Source organism: Micrasema longulum, unplaced genomic scaffold, assembly GCF_059751315.1.
Source record: "Micrasema longulum isolate JH-2025_06_02 unplaced genomic scaffold, ASM5975131v1 h1tg001853l, whole genome shotgun sequence".
In the NCBI taxonomy this organism is placed as follows: Eukaryota; Metazoa; Arthropoda; class Insecta; order Trichoptera; family Brachycentridae; genus Micrasema; species Micrasema longulum.
Genome location: NW_028279027.1, coordinates 66288 through 91340, shown reverse-complemented (window position 1 = coordinate 91340; position 25053 = coordinate 66288). Strand labels below are relative to the sequence as shown.

Here is a 25053-nt window from a genome sequence, read left to right as displayed (position 1 = left end):
TATTTCGTCCATTGTTAATGTCAATTACGACCTCGGGTTAAATTCAAATGACCGAGCGGCAAATTACCCGGAATTCCAAAATCCTTTCTATTGAAAATAATAACTTAACAATAAATATTGACCCATGTTTTCCGCTGGGAAAAACATAACCTTTTTTAAAATAATAATTCGCAAATCGATGGCCATTAAAATAATATTTGTATTTTAAAAACTTATTTAAAAATAACAAAAATAAAACGCAAAATTAATTCTTCTGTGATACATAAAAACCTTTCTTCTTCAAATTTCATACATCTTCATTTGTACGCGCGCCGATTATTCCGACTTGCCACATATTAACTTAAAACTCTAATTAACTTTTGCGCTATCATTTTCTAATCCGCACCCATGGTACATAGGGCACTGCACCAGTGCGCCAATCGCAACGTATCAGCGACTATTTTATAATATGTATGAAGGGATTTTACATACACCTTGCCAGTAATCGAACCTAGGACCTCAAGTATGGTAGGTGAACGCGCCAACCACTACACTAGGAGGCGAATCATTTCCAGTTTTTTTTAAATTAATGATTCCTTTCTAATATTCAATAATATAAATTCATTAAATGATTGAGTTTTCTATGTTTAGTGTATGTTTATTTTTAATTAATTAGTTTAAACGTATTTAATTTGATATACATTCTAATCTTAGTTAATTATAATTTAGTTTAATAAGAAATAATATGCAGAACATAATATTTTAGTTTTAAATGTGACTATGTGTTTATGAATAAGTGTGGAAAAGAGACAATGAGTTTTAAGCAATAAGCGAAAGGGAGAAGGAGAGAGCTCATAATTTGGGCGTTATAAAACCACCCCAAACGGTCGGAACAAAAGAGTCGGAAAAGAGTCGGGAAGGAGAGTCGACCAAGAGTCGGTCGACAGTCGGGGAAGTGAGTCGAGTCTACGTGATCGTACCATCTCTATCGCGGAGACGATGCAGTGAGGAAGTCGAAGTTAGGGAGTTTAAGTGCAGTGAGTGTACAGGGTAGCCAGTGCTACGTAGCAACCTCGTGGAATCCGACTACTCCACGAGGGTCATCGGAGGCCGCCTTCCAGCCACGAAGGTCACTCCTCATCCAGGATATTCACCATCCTACAAAAGGAACGCCAGTTTCCTGCACCGCCACCGCGTGTGCCCAAACCACGGCTGGCCAGTCTTCCAGCAGGCTGTCGCCGTCACCATCGCCACGGGACCGAATCCCGAGAGCCACCCAAGGCTCTATCCATGGCAGATCTCCGCCCAGGACATCGCCCAGCATGTGTTCGTCCAAACACAGCATCCGGACCACCATCCGTCATTTCTCCACATAAGTGAAACCACCATTGTATTGGAAAGTTATATTTAAATTTGTATTGAAATATTCTGAAACATCGCCGCGTTTTTTCCCAAACAAAGATTGATTTTATAATCTAAAACAAAAATACCTGCTTATTTTTACGGGGACAAAAGATTTTAATGTTTTAATATTTTAAACAGGTATGTTTAGCTCGTATCACGTTTATGATGTAAGTAGGTATCTCTATTCCCTATGGTTTTAGTGTGTTTTTCTATTGGAGACATTATAGTACTGTTTACTTTGTGCTTCTCTGTGGATTGAGTTTGCTGTCACGAGCCTTGACGTTTGCGTTGTTATTAATTTATCGTTTGTGTTAGTATTAATCGAGACTGTCTCATTAAATAATTTAGGCGTTTCAATAATTACTTTTAGTTTTTAGACAGCTTTTAAAAAAATGGCCCATTACAAGGGGGCAGCATCTGAAGCTGGCCGAGCCATGCAACTCATGAAGAAACGCGAAAAAGCTCAGCAAGAAATAGAACTGAGGAAAAAGAAAATAGAGGAAGATCTCCGAATACATAATATAGAAAACAAATTCGCAACTCATTATGATGCTGTTGAACAGCAGCTTAAAAGTTCTACCATCGGTTTGGTTACTCTCGATGAAATGCGAGCGAAACAAGAGCATATTGTCAAAGAAAGAGAAAAGAAACTCGCCCAAAAAAAAGCTGAAAAGGATAAGGAACGCTTAAAGGAAATAGAAGCTAAACAAGCCCAAAAAAATAAGCAAAAACAACAGGTATGAGCGTATGTATTTTTATATTTTAATATCATGTAACAAACTATAACACATCTATACTGACTATGAGTCAAGCATAGGAATTTGTTTTTTTTTTATTGATTATTGTTCACAAAAAATAAACAATACATATGACATTCGTACAATAAACACAATTTGTTATGTTTGGATACTGTTCATCAACTATACAAAAACACAACATGCAAAAATAAGTTTTAAAAACTTTGTAATTACTTTTTTAAATGGTCAAGCTTAATAAAATTCTATTAATTCTTTCATAATACTAACAGGTTATTACCATTTTTCCTAACTAACATAATGGAGTATTTGATTTGGTTAATTCCATTACAGTTCTCCTATAATTATTTAATGTATCATTGAAAGATATCAGTATTATTTTTTCATTCTTTTCACATTATAAACAATGATTAATAATAATAATAATGTGACCTCACTGAAGAGGGGGGGGGGTAAATTCTTGTAATATTGACTCTAAAACAAAATTTAGTGTCAATATTACAATTAATTATATTGTAAAGATACATCAAGTCTACAATCTGTCTCCTAACTTCCAACTTATCCAAACTAAATATTCTAGGCGCTGATCATATTTATTGTAACTAACATTATATATAAATGCTAAGCCCTTCATTTTAAAATTATAAAGTCTCTTTTTATTTTATTTTTAAAAATTTTAGTACAGAATAACTACTATTTATTATTTATAGCAATATTTTCCAATCAACCAAAATTTTTTACTTTTTTCTATAAACTACTTAAAAATTTCCCCACAAATTAAAAATTGGCATACTTAAATTACAAATATTCATAGACAATATTTAAAATTGAAAATACACGTAAGTACGTATTTATTATTTAAAATATTTGAGTTATTTCAAGTCTTAGAAGACTTTATTTTTAAATGTGGAGTGTTAATCAGATTCAAGCGTTATCATTTGCTGTTGAAGAAGACGAAGATGAAGATGATGATGATGATAAAGACAAAGATTCAGATGACAGTACTGAAGACAAAAAGTTAAGCTGGAAAGATCAAACTGACGAACCGGTAAGTTTAGTTGATATAACATGTTTAATCTTTATTACTTAAATGCCTCAATTAGATTATCACTATAATTAGCTCAATTTTATTACATCATCACCTTAACTACAATCATTTCAAATAAATATAATGTCAGATTGATGCCAATATTGTGAATCTTTATTTCAACTACTTTTGGCATAGCACTATAAATTTTTCATTTTAACCCAGTAATTTTATGCGCTATAAAAAAAGTGAATACAAAATTATATAATTAGATCAGATACTATATTATAAAAATACACACAAAGAAAATAGAACACTGTACCACTCCGTCTTACATCTGGACCTTACTTCCACTATATTCATACATCTTCTCATGCACGCATGCCGATTATTTCGACTTATTAATCATACCCAGCTGCCGAACAGGCTGGGTGTGAAATATGGTTCCTCTCTCCAACTTTAATTTAAAATTCAAAACCATGTGTTTAATTTTTTTAAAACATTAAGTTAATATTTATAAATCGCTAATGTGTGGATATGCTATAAACAAAGAGGGGAAAGAAAGATAATATTCATTGAAATAATTGTTTTATACATATTATTATATTGCATGCTTTGTTCTAACTAAAATATATTTAAACACCACAAACTTTCATGATTTTATAACTGCGCTTCTGTTAAAACTGTTTAAAAATGTGTTTATTTGTGACGCTCAAGTGCCAAAATTTAACTATCTATTTTAGAAAAATTTCCTGATAGTAAAGGGTTTTTCAATTAGCGCGGGTAGATTTTGACAACCCGTGGCGGCCATTTTATTTTGATGACATCTGTCAAATATTTTTTTTATTATTCAAACGATGATAACCAATTTCTTATAGCCCTAATTGAACCATATGGAACTAGACGACATGTAGTTCCAGCAGGTCGGCGCTACGTGCCACACAGCGAACGCCACGATTGACATTCTGCATGAACGATTTGAGGGTAAGGTTATCTCTCGCAGGGGTGATCTGAATTGGCCTCCGAGGTCATGCAATTTGACCTTGCTGGACTTTTTCTTGTAGGGTTTCTTAAAGTCACAGGTCTATGCAAATAAACCACAATCGACCGATGCCCTAAAGGTGAACATAACACAGGCCATCTTTCAAATTCAGCCGGATCTACGCGGAAGAGTCATTGAAAATTGGATCACTCAGATCCATGCCACCGTAAGAAGCCGAGGCGGGCATTTAAACAATGTCATATTTCACACTTAATCACGCACATATGGGCATTTAATTATTTTTTTTTAATTTTGTTAATACCTCACACACAACTTGTTTTATTTCATTTCGACATCTACCCGCCCTTATTGAAAAATCCTTTATAATGCTACTTATCTATGTTCATTTAAAAATACAAATGACGCTTTGTTAAACCAGCCAATGACAGGTCATAAGCCCTTTAAATGCCTAGACTTCCATATTCCCTTATTTAAGGTATTCTCCATCCCTGTTGTAATTTGTTAATCTTAATGACTCCCGAGGGGGTGAAATCCATTTTTTTGTCTACAAACATTTGGACAAACTCAAACATTGTAATGAAACCAACTGGTCCAAGAAGAAGTTTAAAAATTGGAAAATTGTTTTCAGGCGTTGCCTAGTATGTAAAATAATTCAGTCAGATGAATCTCTTCACAACATTAAAGGTTTCAACTCTTAAACTTCACTAAAATCAACAAATGGAAGAATTGAAGAAATATGGATGTTCAAACATAGGCAAAATGGTGAATGTTACACAGTGTGTAAAATGACCACTTAAACCAGCCATTGACAGGTCATAAGCCCTTTATATGCCTAGACTTCTATATTACCGTCTCTTAAATGTTCTTCATCTCTGTTGTAATATTTTATTATAAACAGCTCCTCGGGGAGTTGAATTCAGTCCTTGTCTACAAAAATTTGGACAAACTCAAAATATTGTTTATAATAAACTAACATTAATTTTGAACAATTTTTTTTTATTTTTGGTCAAAATAACCTATAAAAACAAAAAAAAACAGAAACAATCTCAACAAATTTTAATAGTTTATCAATGTAACTGAAAAAAATAATAAGGACTTTCAAAGTCTCTTGCAAAATTACAAAGGTTTATAGGTGCAAATTCATCAATCGGAATAATTTCAACCATCGTTTTCTTCAAAAGACGATGGATTTTCTCTTCGAGCGGTATTAACGACTTTTAAATTATTATTTTTAGGAATCAAATTTTTCTTGTATAGGCTAAAAAGATCTGTCTTTTTTTGTTCAGTTATTCCTGGTAGCTCTATGTAAGCATTGCAAATTATAAAAAAAATTATAAATTAGCAAATTTAATGTGGTACCAAAACTCAAAATTAATTCATTTGTCTATTCTTAAACTATGATAACTCAAAATGTAATAGTCTAAAATTATTATTGTTTTCTGATTCAAGACTATAGTAACTCAAAATATCATAGTCTTGAAATATCACACAATATGATTTAAGAAAATTCAAGACCATATTTTGTGTTATCAAATTAAGAACTGTTCATTTAGACTTGTGATAGTTTTTGACCAGGTAGTTTATCATATTATCAATACATCTACATTATTAACTCAAAATCTATCTAATGCTTCAGATGGTGTAATATAATTTAAACACATTTATAAAACAATTACCAAAATATATTTTATCGATTATGGCATTGTCATAGTAATTGGATAAAATGCGTTCAATTTTCAAACAACGCTTTTATTGTTTTTTTAATTGAAAAAAATTGGTACATTACTATTAATTTGTGTATTTTAGGCTGCTAAGAAAATTAAAAAGAACCCCGATGTGGATACTTCCTTTTTACCTGATCGGGACCGTGAGGAGGCAGACCTTAAGCTGCGGGAGGAACTTCGTCTGGAGTGGGCCATGACACAAGCCACCCTCAAGGATCAGCCCATCACGGTTACCTTCAGCTACTGGGATGGCTCAGGTCATAGGAGAAATGTTACTCTCAAGAAAGGTTAGGATTTTTCCTATTGTGATCTAAGAACTACAATAATCAAAACAGAGATAAAGAAATCTTTTTCAGAACCTTTTTTTTAAACCGGGTCATGGTCCTGTGGTAGTATTGTGGACTCACAGACCAAAGGTCCGAGGTTCAAATCCCACTATACCACAACTCGATTTCCATTTTTCCGACACAAGTTACTTATTTACGATTTTTAGGAAATGCTCTGAAAATTGAAATATTTTAGTTAATAATAAGAACTCATGAAAGAAAAGAAAAAAGTGTCAGTGTGAAAGACTAGAAGTAATTACTGGGGTCTTTTTGAATATATATAGATTTCTTCGCTCAGCAATGCAGTCTATTCATTCCTTAGAAAATATGTAAATGGTAGCATTTCTAATTATCAAATCACGAAACGAAGCTGATGCTCATTCAACTCGAGGTTTTTCTTCCATACTACTTTTTTTTTTTCAAAGTTGGTGTAGAAATGGGCGTACGCTCCATAATAATCTCACCACCGGACTGGAGTGGATTTTCATCATTTTGAGGCTCAAGGTCAGGGTCTGCACGGGTAGCAAAACTACTAGCAAACATTTCGTTAAAATGAAACTTGTAACTCAATGTGACAGAAATGACATAAGAGATAAAATATTGAACCATTGCACTATAGAACCACCTTTAAAATCAATATTTTACGTCCACCCTGCCAGGAATCGCCTCTAGGACCTTCAGCATTGCACTTTGAGGCGGACTTGTCTCCATTTGATTTCCTCTTTTAAATTTTTTACCTGAGGGTAGCCATCGAATCTTAAACACTCATCCGGGGTTCTGGTTCCGTTTCACACACAGATGTATTCCTGATCCGCCGAGCAAACATAAAGCAACACCTTGTCCGCACGGCATTACGAATATAGTTCTGTTTGTGAAATAGAACCAGAACCCTGGATGAGTATTTGCCGTTCAATAATACTCTCAGATAAAATTCCTGAAAAAGGAAATCGAGTGGAGATTAGTCTCTCTCGGTTAATTGGTTAGCCTTTGTGCATACCATGCTTACGATTCCAGGTTCTATTCCGGGCTGATGTAAAATATTAATTTCATATTCCACTGCAGTATGTCATAGCCCCTAGCCCGGCGCGTAAGACTTGAAACTTGTCATTTTAGCTTTACGTGTATTACAAATGATTGCTAATACCCTGCAGTTGGAGTACTAATCCTGCATCTTATGCATCATTAGGTGTGCTTAAAAGAATGATAATGATGTTTTTATTCCGCACAATATTCAATCTCACTCATGTTGAAAATGTTTGTGAAAAGTATGTAAAACTTATAATATATTTTATTGTAATTTCAGGAAATTCAGTGTATCAATTTCTACAGAGATGTCTTGACACATTACGGCCAGAGTTTAGTGAACTGAAAACTGTTTCAGCGGACCAGTTAATGTATGTGAAAGAAGATTTAATCTTACCGCATCACTACACATTTTACGATTTCATAGTTACAAAGGTTTGTAATAACTCTTAATTATTTAGACTGTTATTCATTTACATATTTCTTATCACACAGACACAATCTTCAAATAAATTATTGTTTTAAAATCTACTCTTTATAGTTTAGTTTTAATGTTTTAAATTTATTTATTACAAAAAAGCACATAGTGCGTAAAATAATAACGTATCCGAAACTCCAAGAATCCAAAAGCCCTGTGTTGAGTTGGGATTCAATATACTGCAAAGTGCAAGCATACATTTTATTTAAAAATACAACTGTATTATGATTATTAATAAATAAATATATTAAAGGTCTTCTGCAATGGTCTATATATAATATTATATTATGTTTTATTGTTGCACTGGCAAAATCTGTTGAGTGATTTTTCTTTTTTAAAGATGTTTTTAATTTCTCATTAAAATTACATAATTTTGTTTCAACAAAATATACTTAAATATTTTTTCAAAATGAAATGCATATTTTTTCTTTTGGTTATCAATATATTTTTAAAAATCCATCATCAAAATGTGCATTGTTTTATTGATCTCTTCAACTATTTTTACAATGTTACTTGACAGATATTGCCAGCGCAAGAACAGTATGTTTAAGTGACATAATGTATTCTTAATATATATTTTTTAATTTAAGTACTAGTGTACATAGTTTTATTTTGTAGTTTTTATTTTATTTATTTATTTTTTATTAGACTATCAAACTAAGCCAAAAAAATATTAATGTATTGTATTATCAGCGCTATGATTTTTTAATGTAATATAATTACTATTGTAGGCTCGAGGAAAGAGTGGACCCCTATTTCAGTTTGATGTTTCTGATGATGTAAGATTATTAAGTGATGCCACGCAAGAAAAACAAGATTCTCACGCTGGAAAAGTTCTGCTAAGGTAATCCTTTATTATGATTTCAATAAATTATGAAATCGGCTAAAAAGTATTAAGTTTATGTATTAATTTTTTACCTCACAGCTATATCCACGATATATACAGTAATACCTCGTTTTTACGTTCCTCGATTTTACGTTTTCCCGCGTTTTACACCGAAATATTTAGGTCCCATTTTTTTCCATACATTCTCATTCAAATATTCCCCTCTGTAGCTAACGCGCTACCGGCGTCGTGTTGTGGTTCCGCTGCAGTCACTAACGCACACGTCCCGATCCACTGGTTGTAAGGCAGCGGAGGCTAGGCGATCTTGTCTAACTCGTCAGGGCCGGAGATGTCCTCAGAAGGGCCTCTTATTTCAGGTTGAAGTTGCCGGTTCGCCGTGGTCAGGAATCCGTAGGGAGAGAAGTCCAAAATCCAAGTCCAGGGTGAAGCGAAGGTGTCAAGCGAAGTGAAGAAGAATCGAGTAGAAAGCCGGGTCGGGGAGAAGCGAGTAGAGATGAGTAAAAGCCAAACGTCAGAGAAGAAGTGTCATTTATTTTCATTTGTACACGTTATATACCGTTCGCGCTACGTGCCCCACCATTCACCCCGCCGAGCGGGTCTAGCCGTCGTATGCCGCGCGGAGAGAGAGAGAGCGATAGAGAAGGCCGCACGCCCGCTCCATCCGTCTCCCTCCCTCCACGTATATAGGCACTACCCCCTCCAGTTCTCACGGCATTCTTGCGGCGGCAACGCAGCGCGAAACGATGCACATTCAAAAATATACTTAAAACTAATTTGTAACTAAATGCCTATTCTAAATGTCTCGGTATGGAAAAGGCCACCCCCGAAAGTGACAAATACTAGTCTTTATTGGAGGGGCAGCTCATTTCTAACACATACCGAGATCCCTAAGTCTAAACATTTTAATATAGCGCAGGGGCGGTCCCTACAAGGGCCGCTTTCCGTTTGACGTCCGTAACACTCCCCCGGTGCAGTCTCCGCTGCGCTGAAGCATCCGGACGTCCTTCGGCTGCTAGTGGCCCCCTTCGGCGAAGACCGCCACCTTGACTGCTGGTCTCGTGTAGGTCCCGGTCGCCGTCTTGACCTGCACCACGCGGACTTGTCCATCGGCGGCCGGGCTGGCCCTCGTGACTCGTCCTCGGGGCCATGTGTTGCGTGGCAGCTTTGGGTCCGCTATTAATACCAGGTCTCCCTCTTGTATGGGCGTTGCCGGGTCCCTCCATTTCGGTCTCTGCGCCAGCGTGGGCAGATATTCTCGCACCCACCGTCGCCAGAAGATGTCCGCCATCTGTTGGGCCACTCGCCACTGTTTCCTAAGGCAAGTGGCCTCCTCCGCCTTACTATAATGGACCAAAGGCTGTAAACCGCCAGCTGATCCCAGCAAGAAGTGGTTAGGAGTCAACGGCTCCTCATCTTTCGGGTCCACAGACACATGTGTTAGCGGGCGGCTGTTGACGCTGTATTCCGCCTCAGCTAGCGCCGTTATCAGTGTCTCTTCCCGTGGGGAACGCGCTTTTATAGTAGCGCTTAGCGCTACCTTCACTGATCTTACTAGGCGCTCCCAGGCGCCTCCCATGTGTGGTGAGGAGGCGGGAATGAACTTCCACTCCACCCTTCTGGCGCTTAGTTCACCGAGCATTTTCTCATCTCGGCTTAGCTCCTTTATGGCCGCGTTCATCTCGCGATCGGCCCCGTGGAAATTTGTACCGTTGTCTGTGTACAATACCGCGGGGTGACCACGCCTAGCGGCCATCCTTCTTAGAGCCATTATAGCCGAGTCCGCGGATAGGGAGTATGCCAACTCCATATGCACCGCCCGCGTTGTCATGCACGTGAAGAGCGCACCGTACCTTTTCTCAGTGCGCCGTCCCAGTGTCACGGTCATCGGTCCGAAGAAATCGAGGCCGCAGTGAGTGAACGGCCGCTCCCCGCTAGCCAGCCTGGCCGCCGGCAGCTGTCCCATCAGTGGCGGCTTCGGAATGCATCTCAGCATGCGGCACGCCCGGCAGCTCCTGATGATCCCTCGCAGCGTCGTACGGAGGCGCACGACAAAGTAGCCCGACCTGATATCGCTTATCGTGCGCTCCGTCCCTGGATGTCCTGATGCTGCGTGCTGGTAACTTATCATCAGTCTGCAATATTCATCCCCACCGTCCAGTATTGGCGGGGCATTCACGTTCTGGTCATCTATCCTTTGTAGTCTGGTTCCCATACGCAGTATGCCGCTTCCATCAATAAACGGCGTGACAGCGCGTAGCCGTCCTCCGGGCGGTAGGGCCTCTCCCCGTTGTAGGCATTCTATTTCTTTGCCGAAGGCACGCCTCTGTGACAGGCGCACCCATATTTCTTCGGCTTTATTCAATTCTTCGGCCCGGAGTTCGAAGTCACCTCCCGGCTTCTCGGGCTCGTCACGTTGTCTGGGACGGCGGCAACGTCCGACGAACCTCATAACCCAGGCCGTCGTCCGTATAAGTCGTGCCCACGATGAAAAGCGGGATACGTCCGGGAGTCCTGTCGTCGTGTGGCAATGGCCCACAAAGTGACGCGGTGGTCTTATCTCCAGCGCGTCTTCAGGAGGCGAGATTGTCCCTTTTTCCTGAGGCCATTCACTCTCCGGCCGGGAGAGGAAATCTGGGCCCCGGAACCACATGCCGTTCGAAGACAGATCGAGTGGCTGTGTATCTCGCGTTCCGATGTCTGCCGGGTTTTGTTTTGTCGGTACCCAGCGCCAACCGTTTATTCCGGCGATTTCATCGATCTCCCCGAGTCGGTTCGCTACGAACGTTGAATACTTCAACGGGTCTGTGCGTATCCAGGATAGAACCGTGCTCGAGTCCGTCCAGAATATAGTTCTTTTAATTTTCATGCGGCTTTCCCTCTTTATACTCGCCGCTAACCGCGCGGCGAGTAGCGCCGCCTGAAGTTCTAGACGCGGTATCGATAAAGGCTTTAGCGGCGCTACTTTACATTTGCTCATAATAAAGCTAGTGCCCGCCCTGTGCACAAAATATGCCACCGCACAGCAGGCTTGTTCCGAGGCATCGCTGAAGACGTGCATTGTTATTTCCTCCGCCTTCCTGTTGATACAACACCTCGGTATTGCGCAGTTACTTTCGGCTAGTAACTGCCGCCATTCGCGCCATCTCTGCACGTGTTCTAGTTTTAAAGCCTCGTCCCATTGTATGTTCGATCGCCACACGGCTTGTAACAGTATTTTAGCCCTCACTGTTATGCATCCAATAAATCCCATTGGATCGAAGACCCTCATGGCGGCTCCCAACATCTGCCTCTTTGTAGGCCATTCAGGTTCGTCACCGCCCTCTTGGTTATACTTGAATACTAGATAGTCCGCGTGCGTCCCACCGCACGCCTAGTACTCTTTCCGTAGTGGCGGCCTCGCCAATGATGATAGCCGTCTTGGCTCGATCCTCGTCGCGGACCGAGCACAATGCCTTGGCGTTGTTTGATGCCCATCCCGTCATTTCAAAGCCCCCCGTCAGCAGGAGGGCCGTGACGTCTTTCACCAATTTTGCAGCCTCCGCAGTCGAATCCACGGCGTCCAAATAATCGTCCATGTACATTTTCTCGTGTACAGCCCGCGCTGCTTCCGGGAATGATTCAGCATTCGCCGCGGCCACGCGGTCTCTTACGTACTGGGCGCTGCTCGGAGAACACCTGGCTCCGAACATCATGGATGTGAAAGCGAAGGTCCTCACTGCTTCGTTCGGTTTTCGACGCCACAAAAACAATTGTGACATCGTGTCATCGGGTGTCATCTTTATGCGGAGAAACATCTCCTTTATATCGGCGGCGATAGCTACGCCACCCTCTCGGAACCTCTGTATGTTCCCCACTAGTGACGTGAGCAAGTCCGGTCCCGTCAGTAAGTGGTCGTTGAGGCACACACCTCTGTGAGGGCTCGCCGCGTCGAACACAACCCGAATTTTCCCAACCTTGTTCGGATTGCATACCGAAAAATGAGGCAGGAACCATTTCCTTGGGTTTTCTCGTGCCTCTTCTTCCCTGGATAACTCAACGGCGTATCCCTTTTCCTCATACTCGCTGATTTTAGCCCGGTACGCAACTTCAAGTACCGGGTTCTTTTTTAATTTTCTTTCCAACGAGTAGAGGCGTTTTTCTGCCGCTTCTCGGTTGTAGGGGAGCGATGCGTTGTCTGAACTCCATAGCAGGCCCGTTTCCCACCGGCCTGTGGGAAGCTGCTTTGTGGAGTTATGCATTATATCCAGCGCTCTTTTTTCTGCGGCACATATCCGCGGCGCGGTCGTGATTCCGATCGAATCCACTTTGAAGTTAAATTTCACTAATTCACTTAGCGCGTCATCACGCGACGGTCCTTTAGCACTCACTAGGACCGTTTTCACTATGCCATTAGAAACTGACTTATCTTCGTTATATTTTTCACCCGTAGGTGCACTCGCGTTATTATCGTTATGACTCACGTGTCGGCCAAACGCGACGCGGCCAAGCGGCGTATCACTTATGATGACGCCGTCACTTCGAAACTCAGCCCGGCCGTGCGGCACTATTAACTCGGCGTTATCGAGGCCTATAAGCATCTTAGGTCTCACTGTCACTTCCCGCGCCGAGTTGTCGCAACTTTTAACTTTTTGTGTCGGCAAGTTGAGTGTCTTAACTGTGTAGGCGATCGCTTCATAAGCGCCGGCGTCGCCTTTTATTATCACTTTTACGCGTCGCGATGACGCATCACTCGCGGCGATTCCGGCTATACCCGTGACTTGTATACCGGCCTGTGGACCGCGCGCTCCGATCGCGTCGGCGACCTCTTCTTCCAGGAGTGTGATAGTTGAACCTTCGTCTAGTAACGCGTATGTATTTACTCGACCTTTCGGTCCACTGAGAGTCACAGGTAACACTTTAAGGGCGACCGAGCCCTCCTTCCGCGATACGTGTAACACATTCTCATCCGTCGACTGGGCGCGCGGCGTATGTAGTGTGCGATGGTGCCTTCCTCCGCACTCGTCTATGTTGCACCTTGTTGCCCGACATTTCGACGTTCGGCAGCGTTTCCCCAAGCACAGGAAACACAGTCTTAAATCGCGCACAAATGCCCACTTGTCTTTCACGCCAAGCCCCGAATATTCGCGGCACACGTCGAGCTTGTGTGTTCCGTTGCACTTTGCGCATTTTTCACTTTCACTGTGTACGTTCAGCAGCACGTGTCCTTTAGAGGCGCGATTCCTTTCAGCCCTGACGGGGCCTGTGTTGATATCGAGGCACCCGGCGTTAGGTATCACGCCCGTCACGTCCTTTAGCCAGTCGGCTAATTCACTTAACTTCGCTTTTCTCTTCGTCCCGATGCGCGACGTAATCCACATCCATCGGTGCGTGTAGGGAAGCTTCCCTACCATTTCCCAGAGAAGCTTCGGCGAAGAAAGGTGTTCACCGTCGAATCCTTCGACGGTCGCGACGACGTTCCTCACTGCGACGGCGTAATCCGTCACGGCTTCCGCGGACGCGTTGTCTGGCAGCTTCGGAATCCTCCGCACCCGTTCCAAGACCGTCTCCACGACGAGCTCAGGGTGTCCGAACGCGGATTCCAACATCTTCATGATCTCGGGAACCCTGCCCGGGTCCACGAGTAGGGCCGATACAGTCTGTCTGGCCCGTCCTGTGAGTGATCTCTGCAGCCGTATGATGTTTTCTGCATTGGATAATGCGCACATCTCCGTAGACTGGTTGAACTGCGATTTAAAAATCCGCCACTCTAGCGGATCCCCGGAGAACTGCGGCAGGTCTCTCGCACCAGTCTGCCTCGCGATGAATGACGTCATCCTTGGGTCATCACTTCGTGGCTGCGACGTCACTCCAGTCGAATCACCGTCCTTCAGTGCCCTCACGAATGCTGCGGCCATCCTGTCAACTGTGGGGTATGAAGCACTGTTCTGGTTGTCAACCCACTCGCCGGTGAGTCGTCTTGTCTCCGAATCCATGGAGCCGAGTGTCGTCGGGTCCAATGTAGCGTGGTCCGCAGGGCTTGCTACGTTCGGTCGTGGCTCAGCGGCTTCCTCCAAGTACGCAGGCCCGGGTTGGGTCGTTTCCAACGACCCAAGGTGTGCACAGGTAGGCGCCGCCGCCGCGGCGCTCGCTCCGGCGGGCGTCGTGGTCTTCTCTGGGGTTGTAGTAGCGGCCAACATGAGCGGGAGCTGAGATCTCATTTCCTTGAACATCTCAACCATCCCGGCCGTCATGTCCTGCATCAGTCGCTGCTGCATGGCTCGCATCTCTCTTGAGTGGGCGGTAGATTCCGTTGTCGTCTGGGCCGAAGTCGATGAACCGGAGTCGGATTCGGCGCGTCCTTCCTGCATGGCGGCGTTTCTTCCAGACCGAAGAGAAGCAGGCATCAGGTAGATGATCACTCGTGTGACGACAGCAGATCCGGATTTCTCGAAGGACCAACAATGTAGCTAACGCGCTACCGGCGTCGTGTTGTGGTTCCGCTGCAGTCACTAACGCACACGTCCCGATCCACTGGTTGTAAGGCAGCGGAGGCTAGGCGATCTTGTCTAACTCGTCAGGGCCGGAGATGTCCTCAGAAGGGCCTCTTATTTCAGGTTGAAGTTGCCGGTTCGCCGTGGTCAGGAATCCGTAGGGAGAGAAGTCCAAAATCCAAGTCCAGGGTGAAGCGAAGGTGTCAAGCGAAGTGAAGAAGAATCGAGTAGAAAGCCGGGTCGGGGAGAAGCGAGTAGAGATGAGTAAAAGCCAAACGTCAGAGAAGAAGTGTCATTTATTTTCATTTGTACACGTTATATACCGTTCGCGCTACGTGCCCCACCATTCACCCCGCCGAGCGGGTCTAGCCGTCGTATGCCGCGCGGAGAGAGAGAGAGCGATAGAGAAGGCCGCACGCCCGCTCCATCCGTCTCCCTCCCTCCACGTATATAGGCACTACCCCCTCCAGTTCTCACGGCATTCTTGCGGCGGCAACGCAGCGCGAAACGATGCACATTCAAAAATATACTTAAAACTAATTTGTAACTAAATGCCTATTCTAAATGTCTCGGTATGGAAAAGGCCACCCCCGAAAGTGACAAATACTAGTCTTTATTGGAGGGGCAGCTCATTTCTAACACATACCGAGATCCCTAAGTCTAAACATTTTAATATAGCGCAGGGGCGGTCCCTACAAGGGCCGCTTTCCGTTTGACGTCCGTAACACCCTCATATGAAGTTTTTTGTGTATTTCATAAACTCCAGTTTTACGTTTAATTTTTTTTTTAAACTTATTCGATCTGTCAAAAGAAGAGCCGCGCTCCACCGCGTGAATGGAGAATAAAATCGAGGAAAATGTGTAAATTATTGTCTCAAACTAAATTCAAAGTATGTGCAGTGTAATTGACCGTTTAAGTGTCTAATTTTGTCATTTTACTAAATAGTGACATACAGTTGATGCATATTTGGAAAAAATAAAGGCTTAAAATCAATAAATTACTATGCAGAAAGTTAAAAGAAAGGCAATATAAATATTATTTGATGTTATAAACGTAATGTGAATAGAAGATAGTTTAAACAGTTATCATAAAAGTGTGAAACAGTTTTGCCGCGATGTAAATGACAGTTGAAATTTTGTGGTGCCATACTAAAAAAAGTGATACCATGTAAATAAAATTTCCCAATATTTAGGGAAAATATCGTTGTATGCATTTTACGCTAATTATTTTTTTTTTTCATATTTTTAAGTACCAATATAAAATCATTTATACATGTATTTTTAGTTAAATCATTGGTTAATATGAATAATCCCTAATAATGACAGTTCTTACAATTTTTCTGCAGTATATTGAGTATAGTCTTGTTCAATAATTATATTTTAATGAATTTTTTTTTTTCCCATACATTTTTCATTTCCTCACTTTAAAGTTTTCAGTTTTACACTTTTTTGGTTGCTCGCTTGAAAAACGTAAAATAGGGGTTTTATTGTATATATTTAATTTTTGAAAAGCGTGACAGTATGTTTTTTTTTTCTTCTACAGTTAAATGGATGTTTATAATTAGCCAACTAATTTGCACATGAAGATGGATTAAGTACTTGTATTTGAAATGTAATAAATTTTTAACACTTTTTGTCTTTATTTTAGTACATTCTAGAGAAATTTCACAATACAATCAATTAAATGTAGGTATTGGTGTTGTAAAACTTTTTATAAATACAACTTATATAACATTAAACTTTGTCATTTTTCACTTTTCACTTTACAACAATGTTTACAATATGTTGAGTTTTTTTTGTAAATGTTTGATATTTTTGAGGTCCTGGGTTCGATTCCCAAAAATATAAATATGAATATCGATTTGAAACAATAAAAATTGAAATTTTTAAACTTCAGCATTTTGTTTCACTAAAATTGTATGTATATAGTATGTAATCCAGTCACATTTAGGATATTTTATTAAAATTATCTCTGTTATAAGTGTATACATTTTTGTTTCATTTTAGATCTTGGTATGAGCGAAATAAACACATTTTCCCTGCATCTCGGTGGGAGCCATATGATCCTACAAAAACCTACAGTAAATACACAATTAAAGGAAAGTGAATTATTTTCCTGAAATATTCTACAATAAGAATTTCTGAATGAGTGAATTTGATACTATGTATAAAATGCGGATAATAGTATAAAAAATGTTGTACATAATCTGAAACCGAGACGAAAATATTAAATTCTTTATGAAAATGAAGAAAACTTGTTTAATTTAAGAAATCTCAAAAAACCCATTTCAAAGATTGTAATAATAAAAAAAATGTATTTAAGTAGTTTTAGTAGTACAACAGTTTTTTTTTTTGCATTGAACTATTGTTTGACATTATTTACGAGTAATAAAATCTATAACATTGCTAAGGATAAAATGTCCAAACCAGAAATAAATGAACGACAAATCAGGCACTGTATGTTACTTTTTTGACCACAACTTAAACGCCAGCAAGGTCGCTAACGCAGTTTTTGTTAAAGAAATTTATGTTGACATTGTAACTGCACGTAGATGTCAATTTCGGTTTCAAATCGGGCAGTAGAAATCTAAAAGATGTACCTAAATCTGGACGGCTTTCAAAATTGGATGATGACATATTAAAATCCTCGAGTTAGATCTTCAATTAACCATTTAGGAATTATCGCAGAGACTCAAATCCTTCTGGTCAACTGTGCCATTACGTTTACACTGCATCAGTGAAACTAATAGAATGGCAATTTGTGCAAAAATGTGAAGATAAAGATAAAGTGTTAGGTAGATATTTTAACAGCGATGGAGAATCTTTTTTAATTTAATACATAAATCTTAATTCATTGTTGAATTTTATTTAGTTTTTCAATATGCGTTTTGCCATATTTTTTTATTATTAAAGGAATAACCCGCTAAGCCTCTATGTAGAGGCTTGTCAGCAGATGGGAAAGAGGGGATATGGAAGGAGGTTATGAAAAAATACACCACAACACCCAGACCAATTGAGAAAAATATGTTTCTTAAATTTTTTTTTTGCAACTGGCGGGAATCGAACCCATGACGCCAGTTTCATAGTTGGTCGTCTAACCATCTGCGCCATGGCACCTGTCCAATTTTTAAATTTATTTATTAAGTACAAAAATTAAACAAAGATGTAGGTTTTGTAGATGATTTATTGAATCTCATAATGTTTATATCTGTGAACAACATACTTAATATACATTATTGGTAAATACAATAAATTAAAATAAATATGTTTCTTTATATTGGGGTCTATTAATCTCACTTAAATTAATATTTTCACTCTTCTCTAGAACAATCCACAGTAAAAAATCAAATTAATACTTTTGTTTTGACGTTGCTGGCAAGAAATACAAAAATAAATAGACTTCATTGTCTGTATCCTAATTCCCGCATTTCTCTGCCATCAGTAAAAAGTTAAATTACGTTTATGAATTCGGAATTAGGCACAAAGATTATTTTCCAATCCTTAATGGTTTAATAATATAGTATTAATGAGGTCTCTTATTAATTAGAATAGAATAAAACATCCATATTATAATGCCATTAAAACTTGGTTTTGAGTTTGATATTAGCAAAACACGCTTCACTTTGGATGTTCATTTTGAGAGACAATACAAATTCGATAGTTTATACTCTGGATAATTAAAAAAATATAATGCTTTTGATTTTGAATCTATTTAATACAATTCTAATGTTTCAATTATTATTAATTGGCCTTTTGACAATTCTACTTTTTGCGATGTTTTAATTTGCAATGTCTTTTATGTAGAATATTTTTTGAGCACATTTTATAATTATGTGTGTTGTAATATTTAAATATTTCCTTTGAATTATTTAAGACATTGTACAATATTTATATAACATGTTAAATTTTATTGCATTTTACATAAATACATTTAACTAAACCAGTACAAGGGGAAATGAGAAACAAATTACATAATATGTAATATTAAAATTTGATTGCAATAAATTTATACATATCATTTGAAATATATTTATATATAGTAATAGAAAACCACCACATCAATATTTTTATATGGATATAACACTCAGACATCGAGAATAAGACATTTATCTTATACATAATTTCTTAATATAAATTCACTTGTTTCGGAAACCCATGTATGTATGCATAATATTTTTTTTATTTGGAATAAATTTCCAAATATTTCATTATAATTGTGTATCTTACACAAGATGGATTACAGATCTTAAGGCTAAATTAAATTTACTACAATATTGAATGAATTTTCACACTGACAATAAAAAACTTAAGTACCTACATAATATTTAACACATATGTATTACGTAATATATATCGAGGCTTTACTGACAGAATGCATTAAGTCAATAAAACAAGTTCCGAGATAATCGCATTTATAGCTTTCTTTATTCTTTCAACGAATTCTTTCTCCCAGAATTTTCTTCTATTTTAATATTTTTTTAAAGCTTTGAAAGAGTAATCTTTATTCTAGAAATAGTATAAAATTTGAAATCAAAATATTGCACCTATATTTAAAAATATTCGAAATATTTAAAGACTTTTGACTTAATGCATTCTGTCAGTATAGCCTCGATATGTGTTATAACACCAAACTTAATCCTTTGACTACCTGATGTTTTTTAATTGAATGTATGAGAAATGCCATGGATTATGTTTTAAAGAATGACAAATTTACAAGCCTTTACTAGAGGATAAGAATTGTTAAATTATAAATGTCAAATTGTTTTGCAGAATATTTGAATTATTTGCTACTGTTTCATTTTTTACATCTATCAATTTACGGTTCATATGTAATAAAGCAGAAAGTTTTTTTTGGCAAATTAACTATTTATTTATTATATAAATGAGAAATCGCTTTCTATTTACGTGTCAAGTTTATCTTAAAAAAAAAAAAAAAATGAAAATGAAAATTTTAAGAAAGATTCATATTTATACAAATTGAATAGGATTTTATTGTTAAAATTACATTAACTATATTGTCCATTCTGATTCATCGTCCAGAAGAAATTTCCAAAGTATATTATCTTTAATATCTCCGCAGCTATATTTAACTATGATCAATTATTATTCTTCTTGTCAAATCTCTTGAAACATTCTAGACTTACTGAAGTCGGTGTGTATCCATGTATCCGGTAGACATACCCGCCGTAGATCTCCAACTATCGCATTTACTCGCCTATCCCCAGACTCCACAAATACAGTAATGAGTATAAGAATAAGGCTGATATTTTTAACTCTGAACTTGCTAATTATAAATCAAGTTTGATCACATTTTTTTAACTGGCAAAATATTTCTTAGACTCATCTTTATATTTGAACATGTTTTTTTTATTTATACTTTTAATTACTTAGGTGTGTTTTGTGTATATTTTATAGTCATTTTGTGATTTCCAGTTTTAACAAAATAAAACATTGTTTTTAATACTCATTTTCAGCATTAAATAAAGTTTTTATTTCAAAATGTGTATTGTTTAGATTTTAATAATATTTTTAAATAATATTATGTACGTACATAATACATTATTTAATCATCTGGATATTATATAGGGGAAGGTGTCCTCCCTCGGTCCTATCTGAAGTTTTTCCTGCATCATTTTTAATGCGTGTTTTCAAATTTATTTTTCACGACGTTCTTTTACTAGTTGTAAGATTTCACTTTGGCATAAAAATGTGATTCATTTGTGAGCTACGTTCGTTTTTAAAAAAAGCGCATTTGCTACTACACTCGTAATGTACCTTGGTCCTAGGGATGTTGTACCTTGGACCTTTAAATACTATTTGTAGGAAATCAATGATTTTGAAAACGAATTAGCGTTTATTTTTCAGATTTATTAAACACAAAAGAAATATAAGTACGTGAAAGAATAAACAACTTCAAATAATATTTTACTCAATATTGTTACAAGATAAATTTAAACTGAAAGTAATATATTGAGATTAACAAGTAGATCCTGAACGGTAAATAAAAAAATATCCCACTAAGCTGAATCCAAAAAGTTATCCTCGTTGGTTATAAAAGAGAAATGTACCAATGGAAAAAAAAATCATATGGTGACGTATCTTGGACCGGTCCAAGGTACAAACCATTTAAAAGGACCAAGGTACAACACCCTCACTACATGTGAGAAATAACCAAATAGCTATTTTTAGGTTAGGTTTTTACAAAAAAAAACATGTGATAGTTAGCTAAGATTACTAGTCAATCATAAAAAATGTCGATTGCGCAAAAATAAAACATAGGCGGTGAGGAAAACGTAACATATATATAAACAAAAAAACGGACTATTTTAGTGGAAAAAGGTTTTTTTCATTTCACTCATGTCCTTTGAAATTAGCAACTGTCAAATGACATTTATAATCCGATCTAGTGGATTGCTTACAAACTATAATCAATACATTTGTTTAAAAGCTACTAGTTTGCACACAATGGCAATAGGACCCAGGTACAACTAGGTTCACGGTACGACACCTTCCCCTACAACTTTCAAATATAATCATTTTATTGTTTTTTTAAATAGCACGCTTCCTTTAACAACAATTCTTGGCATTTCTCGCTAAACCCATGAACTTTTATTTTGTTTGACAGTCAAAGGTTTAAGTTATCTGAGAAGGTCTCCCTCATAATTACGTTTACTTAGCAGAAACTTTTCCTTACTTTAGGTACATCAATAAGCGCTTCAGTATATTTATAAATGGATAGTGTACCGATGTTGCCATCTGGACACCGAAAACATTTTTGGCACTTTAAATAGACATTTATAATGTGGATTGATCAGTCCATCATTTTACTCTATATTACTTCCATTTATATGAAACAAACATGTCACTGCCTTGTGTGATTTAATCTCCGAGTATTTATAAGGAACAATTATATTCATTGAAAATTATTGTTTAAAATATAACTTGAGAAAATAATTAAACCTTAGTAAAAAAATTCTTGTTGAATCTCAAGAATCCAAAATCAAGACATAATAATGTGTGCTTTGATTAAAGTTTTTAAAAACAATTTGTTAAATTTCAATATTACTTAGTGCCTCAATCAATATTGATTTTTTCGTAACATATTAGTTAGATTTATTTTGTTTCATAAGTGAGGATTTCAAACACTCATTTTTACTTATTCATAACAACTTTTAATTGATTATCATATACACTTTATTATTATAAAAGAGAATAATTAAAAGTTTACTGAATACAATTGATATAATATTATATATTGAGAGTGAAAATAGAAGAATATATGAAGCCGAATAGGTTCGAAATTTTTGTTAATAATATTAATTATATTTATATTCTGCTAATAAAAGAACATAGTTAAGTGTATTTACTACCTACATTTAATTTTATTGTCGTTAAATGTACTGATTTTATTACATGAATGTAGGTGCTTATAATTTTACAGAAAAGTGCTTTGAACATCTTGTTAATTCACGGTAATATTCTACATAACAGAGTGATAGCTATTACATTATAGGTTTTTTGAAGCATGCTCTTTGGAAATGTGCATTTTAAAAACCGAGAACGCGCTTCTGGTCAAGCAGGCGCTAAATTATCATTTCAAAACATACGAAATCACGGAAATGAATGATGTATTTGGAACATATACCAATGAGGACCCATTTTAGTAACTTGTGTGTAAAAAAATATGAAGTAGTGTTTTTGATGAACCAAAAATTATTATTATTAAGCCACACACCTATCTGATCGTCCATTGAATACATTTTTATTAACTCATAATGTTAAGACAAAAATCATATTTTGTTACAAATGGCACAATTAGTAATATTGATATTTCCTATTTTGAAACAGCGATCATAAAAATGTTAATTTTTAAAGCTATTTTGTGCTAGGACCTTTACAATTTCTCCACAAAATGCAAATCTTTCTGTCATTTTTTTATGAAACTTTGTTGTTTTTGTCTTTATTTTCTTATTTGTCTTCAAATGTGTTATTTTTTATTTTATACAATATAAAAACCCAATGGACAAATTTAAAAAATCACTGCATTTTAATTGTGTTTTAGAGCTATTCAAAATTAAATTAGATTCCATAGATCATATTTAATAATCATAAATCATATTTAATTACATTTTTTGTTTTGTATTCTCAAATAGTTATTTCTGTGATTAGAGTATCAATTTGACAATAATTGAGAGTCACAAAGATTACTTAGTCTTATTGAACCAGATTCAAATTCCTGTTAAATGAATTCAAAATACCTATAAACATATATGTAATTAATATATCACAACAGAGATGAAGAACGAAGATGAATATAAAAGTCCAGGCATCTACAAGGCCTTTGAACCGTCATTAGCTGGTTTAAGTGACCACTTTACACACTGTGTTAACACTCACTATTCTGCCAATATTTGAACATCTGTATTCCTTCGATTCTTCCATCTGTTGATGTTTGTGAAGTTTAAGACCTGAAACCCTTATTAATGCGGCTGAGATTCATCTGATTGAATTATTTCACCCGTATACTTGGAAACGTCTGAAAATATTCTTCAATTTTAATACTTCTTCTTGGACCAGGTGGATTTATCAACAATGTTTTGAGTTAGTTAAAATTTTCATAGACAAGGTTGGATTCAACCCCCTACGGAGTTATTAATAATAACATATTACAACAGAGATGAAGAACACTTTTGAAAAGGGAATACAGAATATATGTAATTACATAATTTGATTTTCTATGTTATTAGTTGAATGACAGCAGTTAAATATGTTTTCCACTTGAAATTAAATAATTAATAGTCTAACGATTACAGACACGAAAATTGCATAATCAATAGATTTACATACACAAAAATGTATATTCCTATCCTCAAACTTTGACAGAAGTAATTGTAACATTCATTTTTAGGCACCACAGCAAACGTTTACTATTTATCTCAGTAATAGTTCATAAGTTTCTGATAGAGGCCATTTATTACTAATAATGAAGATAGTTGTATATAAAATTCCATAATCATAAAGTTTCTCACACAAAAATTACACTGAACAAGTCAGAAAATGGAAGGTTAGAAAATTTTGTAGACAATACACCAAATTTATGCAAGGCCATTTAAATAGAATCACATACATATAAATATTATACAATACAAATTTCTCAATAAGATCTTTTGCTTAGTTATATAGTTTACAATCATGTTATTATATATACAACAATATAAGTTGGATTAGAAAGTGCACTAAAATTTTTATTAAAAATTTGAGCTAATGTTTATTAAGTTTTTTTTTTAAATATACATATAGAGAAAACTACAAATACAAGTCGAATGCTTACTTTCTGCAAATATATTTATTTCATTCGCTTAGTTCAACTCAAGGCATCCACATGTTCACTGCAAGTTATCAGATTCAGTTTTAAATAGTTCAAGATCGACCCAATTTTTTCATGTAACTGGCTGAAATTACACGTTTGTCTCGCTCCAAGGCCCTTATCATCGTGAATCAGTAGTTTTAGAATAAAATTTGTGTGAAGAAAGATGCATTCTAGATATGACAATATGATTTTAATGTCACAATAAAAGTTGGTGCTCTGGTGCTCAGGATGCAAGTACATTATATTCATTCTATTTTCTCATTTTTGACAGGTTCTGAATCAGACTGGCTTAAATTCAAAAAATTAATTGTTTGTTTTTCTCTGTTTACTAAATTACATTATTTCAAACATTTAAAATATTATACTGAATTCTTCTAGTGAAATAAGCTTTGAATAATATATCTTTCACGTTAAAATTTCACTTATAAATTCAATTCAGCAGAGTATCAGAATGTGAAAAGGCAATTCTTAGGCTTTTTTAACATCGAGCTGTTTTCTTAGAATTTGACAGGCTCTTTCTAGCAATTGATATCAAATGCATTGATGTATAATAAATCGATGCATTAATTCCTTATTAAATGCATTACAGTTTTATTATTACAGTTGCATTACATTACTGTGATTTTTGGCTACACCTGTCAGTGTTTT

At 36.9% G+C, this 25053-nt stretch overlaps 1 protein-coding gene across 2 annotated transcripts; it reads left to right on the top strand.

Moving 5' to 3' along the window:
• Positions 1 to 1606: 1606 nt before the first annotated feature.
• Positions 1607 to 17289, top strand: LOC148273740 (protein FAM50 homolog). 2 transcript variants are annotated; one of them, XM_088238276.1, is made up of 6 exons: positions 1607 to 2120; positions 3061 to 3186; positions 5975 to 6179; positions 7522 to 7676; positions 8451 to 8563; positions 17043 to 17289. In XM_088238276.1, the coding sequence occupies exons 1-6, from the start codon at positions 1776 to 1778 to the stop codon at positions 17140 to 17142; spliced, it is 1044 nt and encodes a 347-aa protein (XP_088094402.1). In that variant the 5' UTR covers positions 1607 to 1775; the 3' UTR covers positions 17143 to 17289. The 2 variants fall into 2 exon arrangements, with proteins under 2 accessions (XP_088094402.1, XP_088094403.1); XM_088238277.1 differs by lacking the exon at positions 17043 to 17289 and adding an exon at positions 16684 to 16721 and having other exon boundaries at positions 1624 to 2120.
• Positions 17290 to 25053: the final 7764 nt, after the last annotated feature.

Bases quoted from the DNA above. Each gene is read 5' to 3' on its own strand.
- LOC148273740 (XM_088238276.1), top strand. From the start codon at position 1,776: ATGGCCCATTACAAGGGGGCAGCATCTGAAGCTGGCCGAGCCATGCAA. The intron at 6,180-7,521 runs GTTAGGATTTTT...TTGTAATTTCAG, and splicing joins AAATGTTACTCTCAAGAAAG to GAAATTCAGTGTATCAATTT. The intron at 7,677-8,450 runs GTTTGTAATAAC...TTACTATTGTAG, and splicing joins ACGATTTCATAGTTACAAAG to GCTCGAGGAAAGAGTGGACC.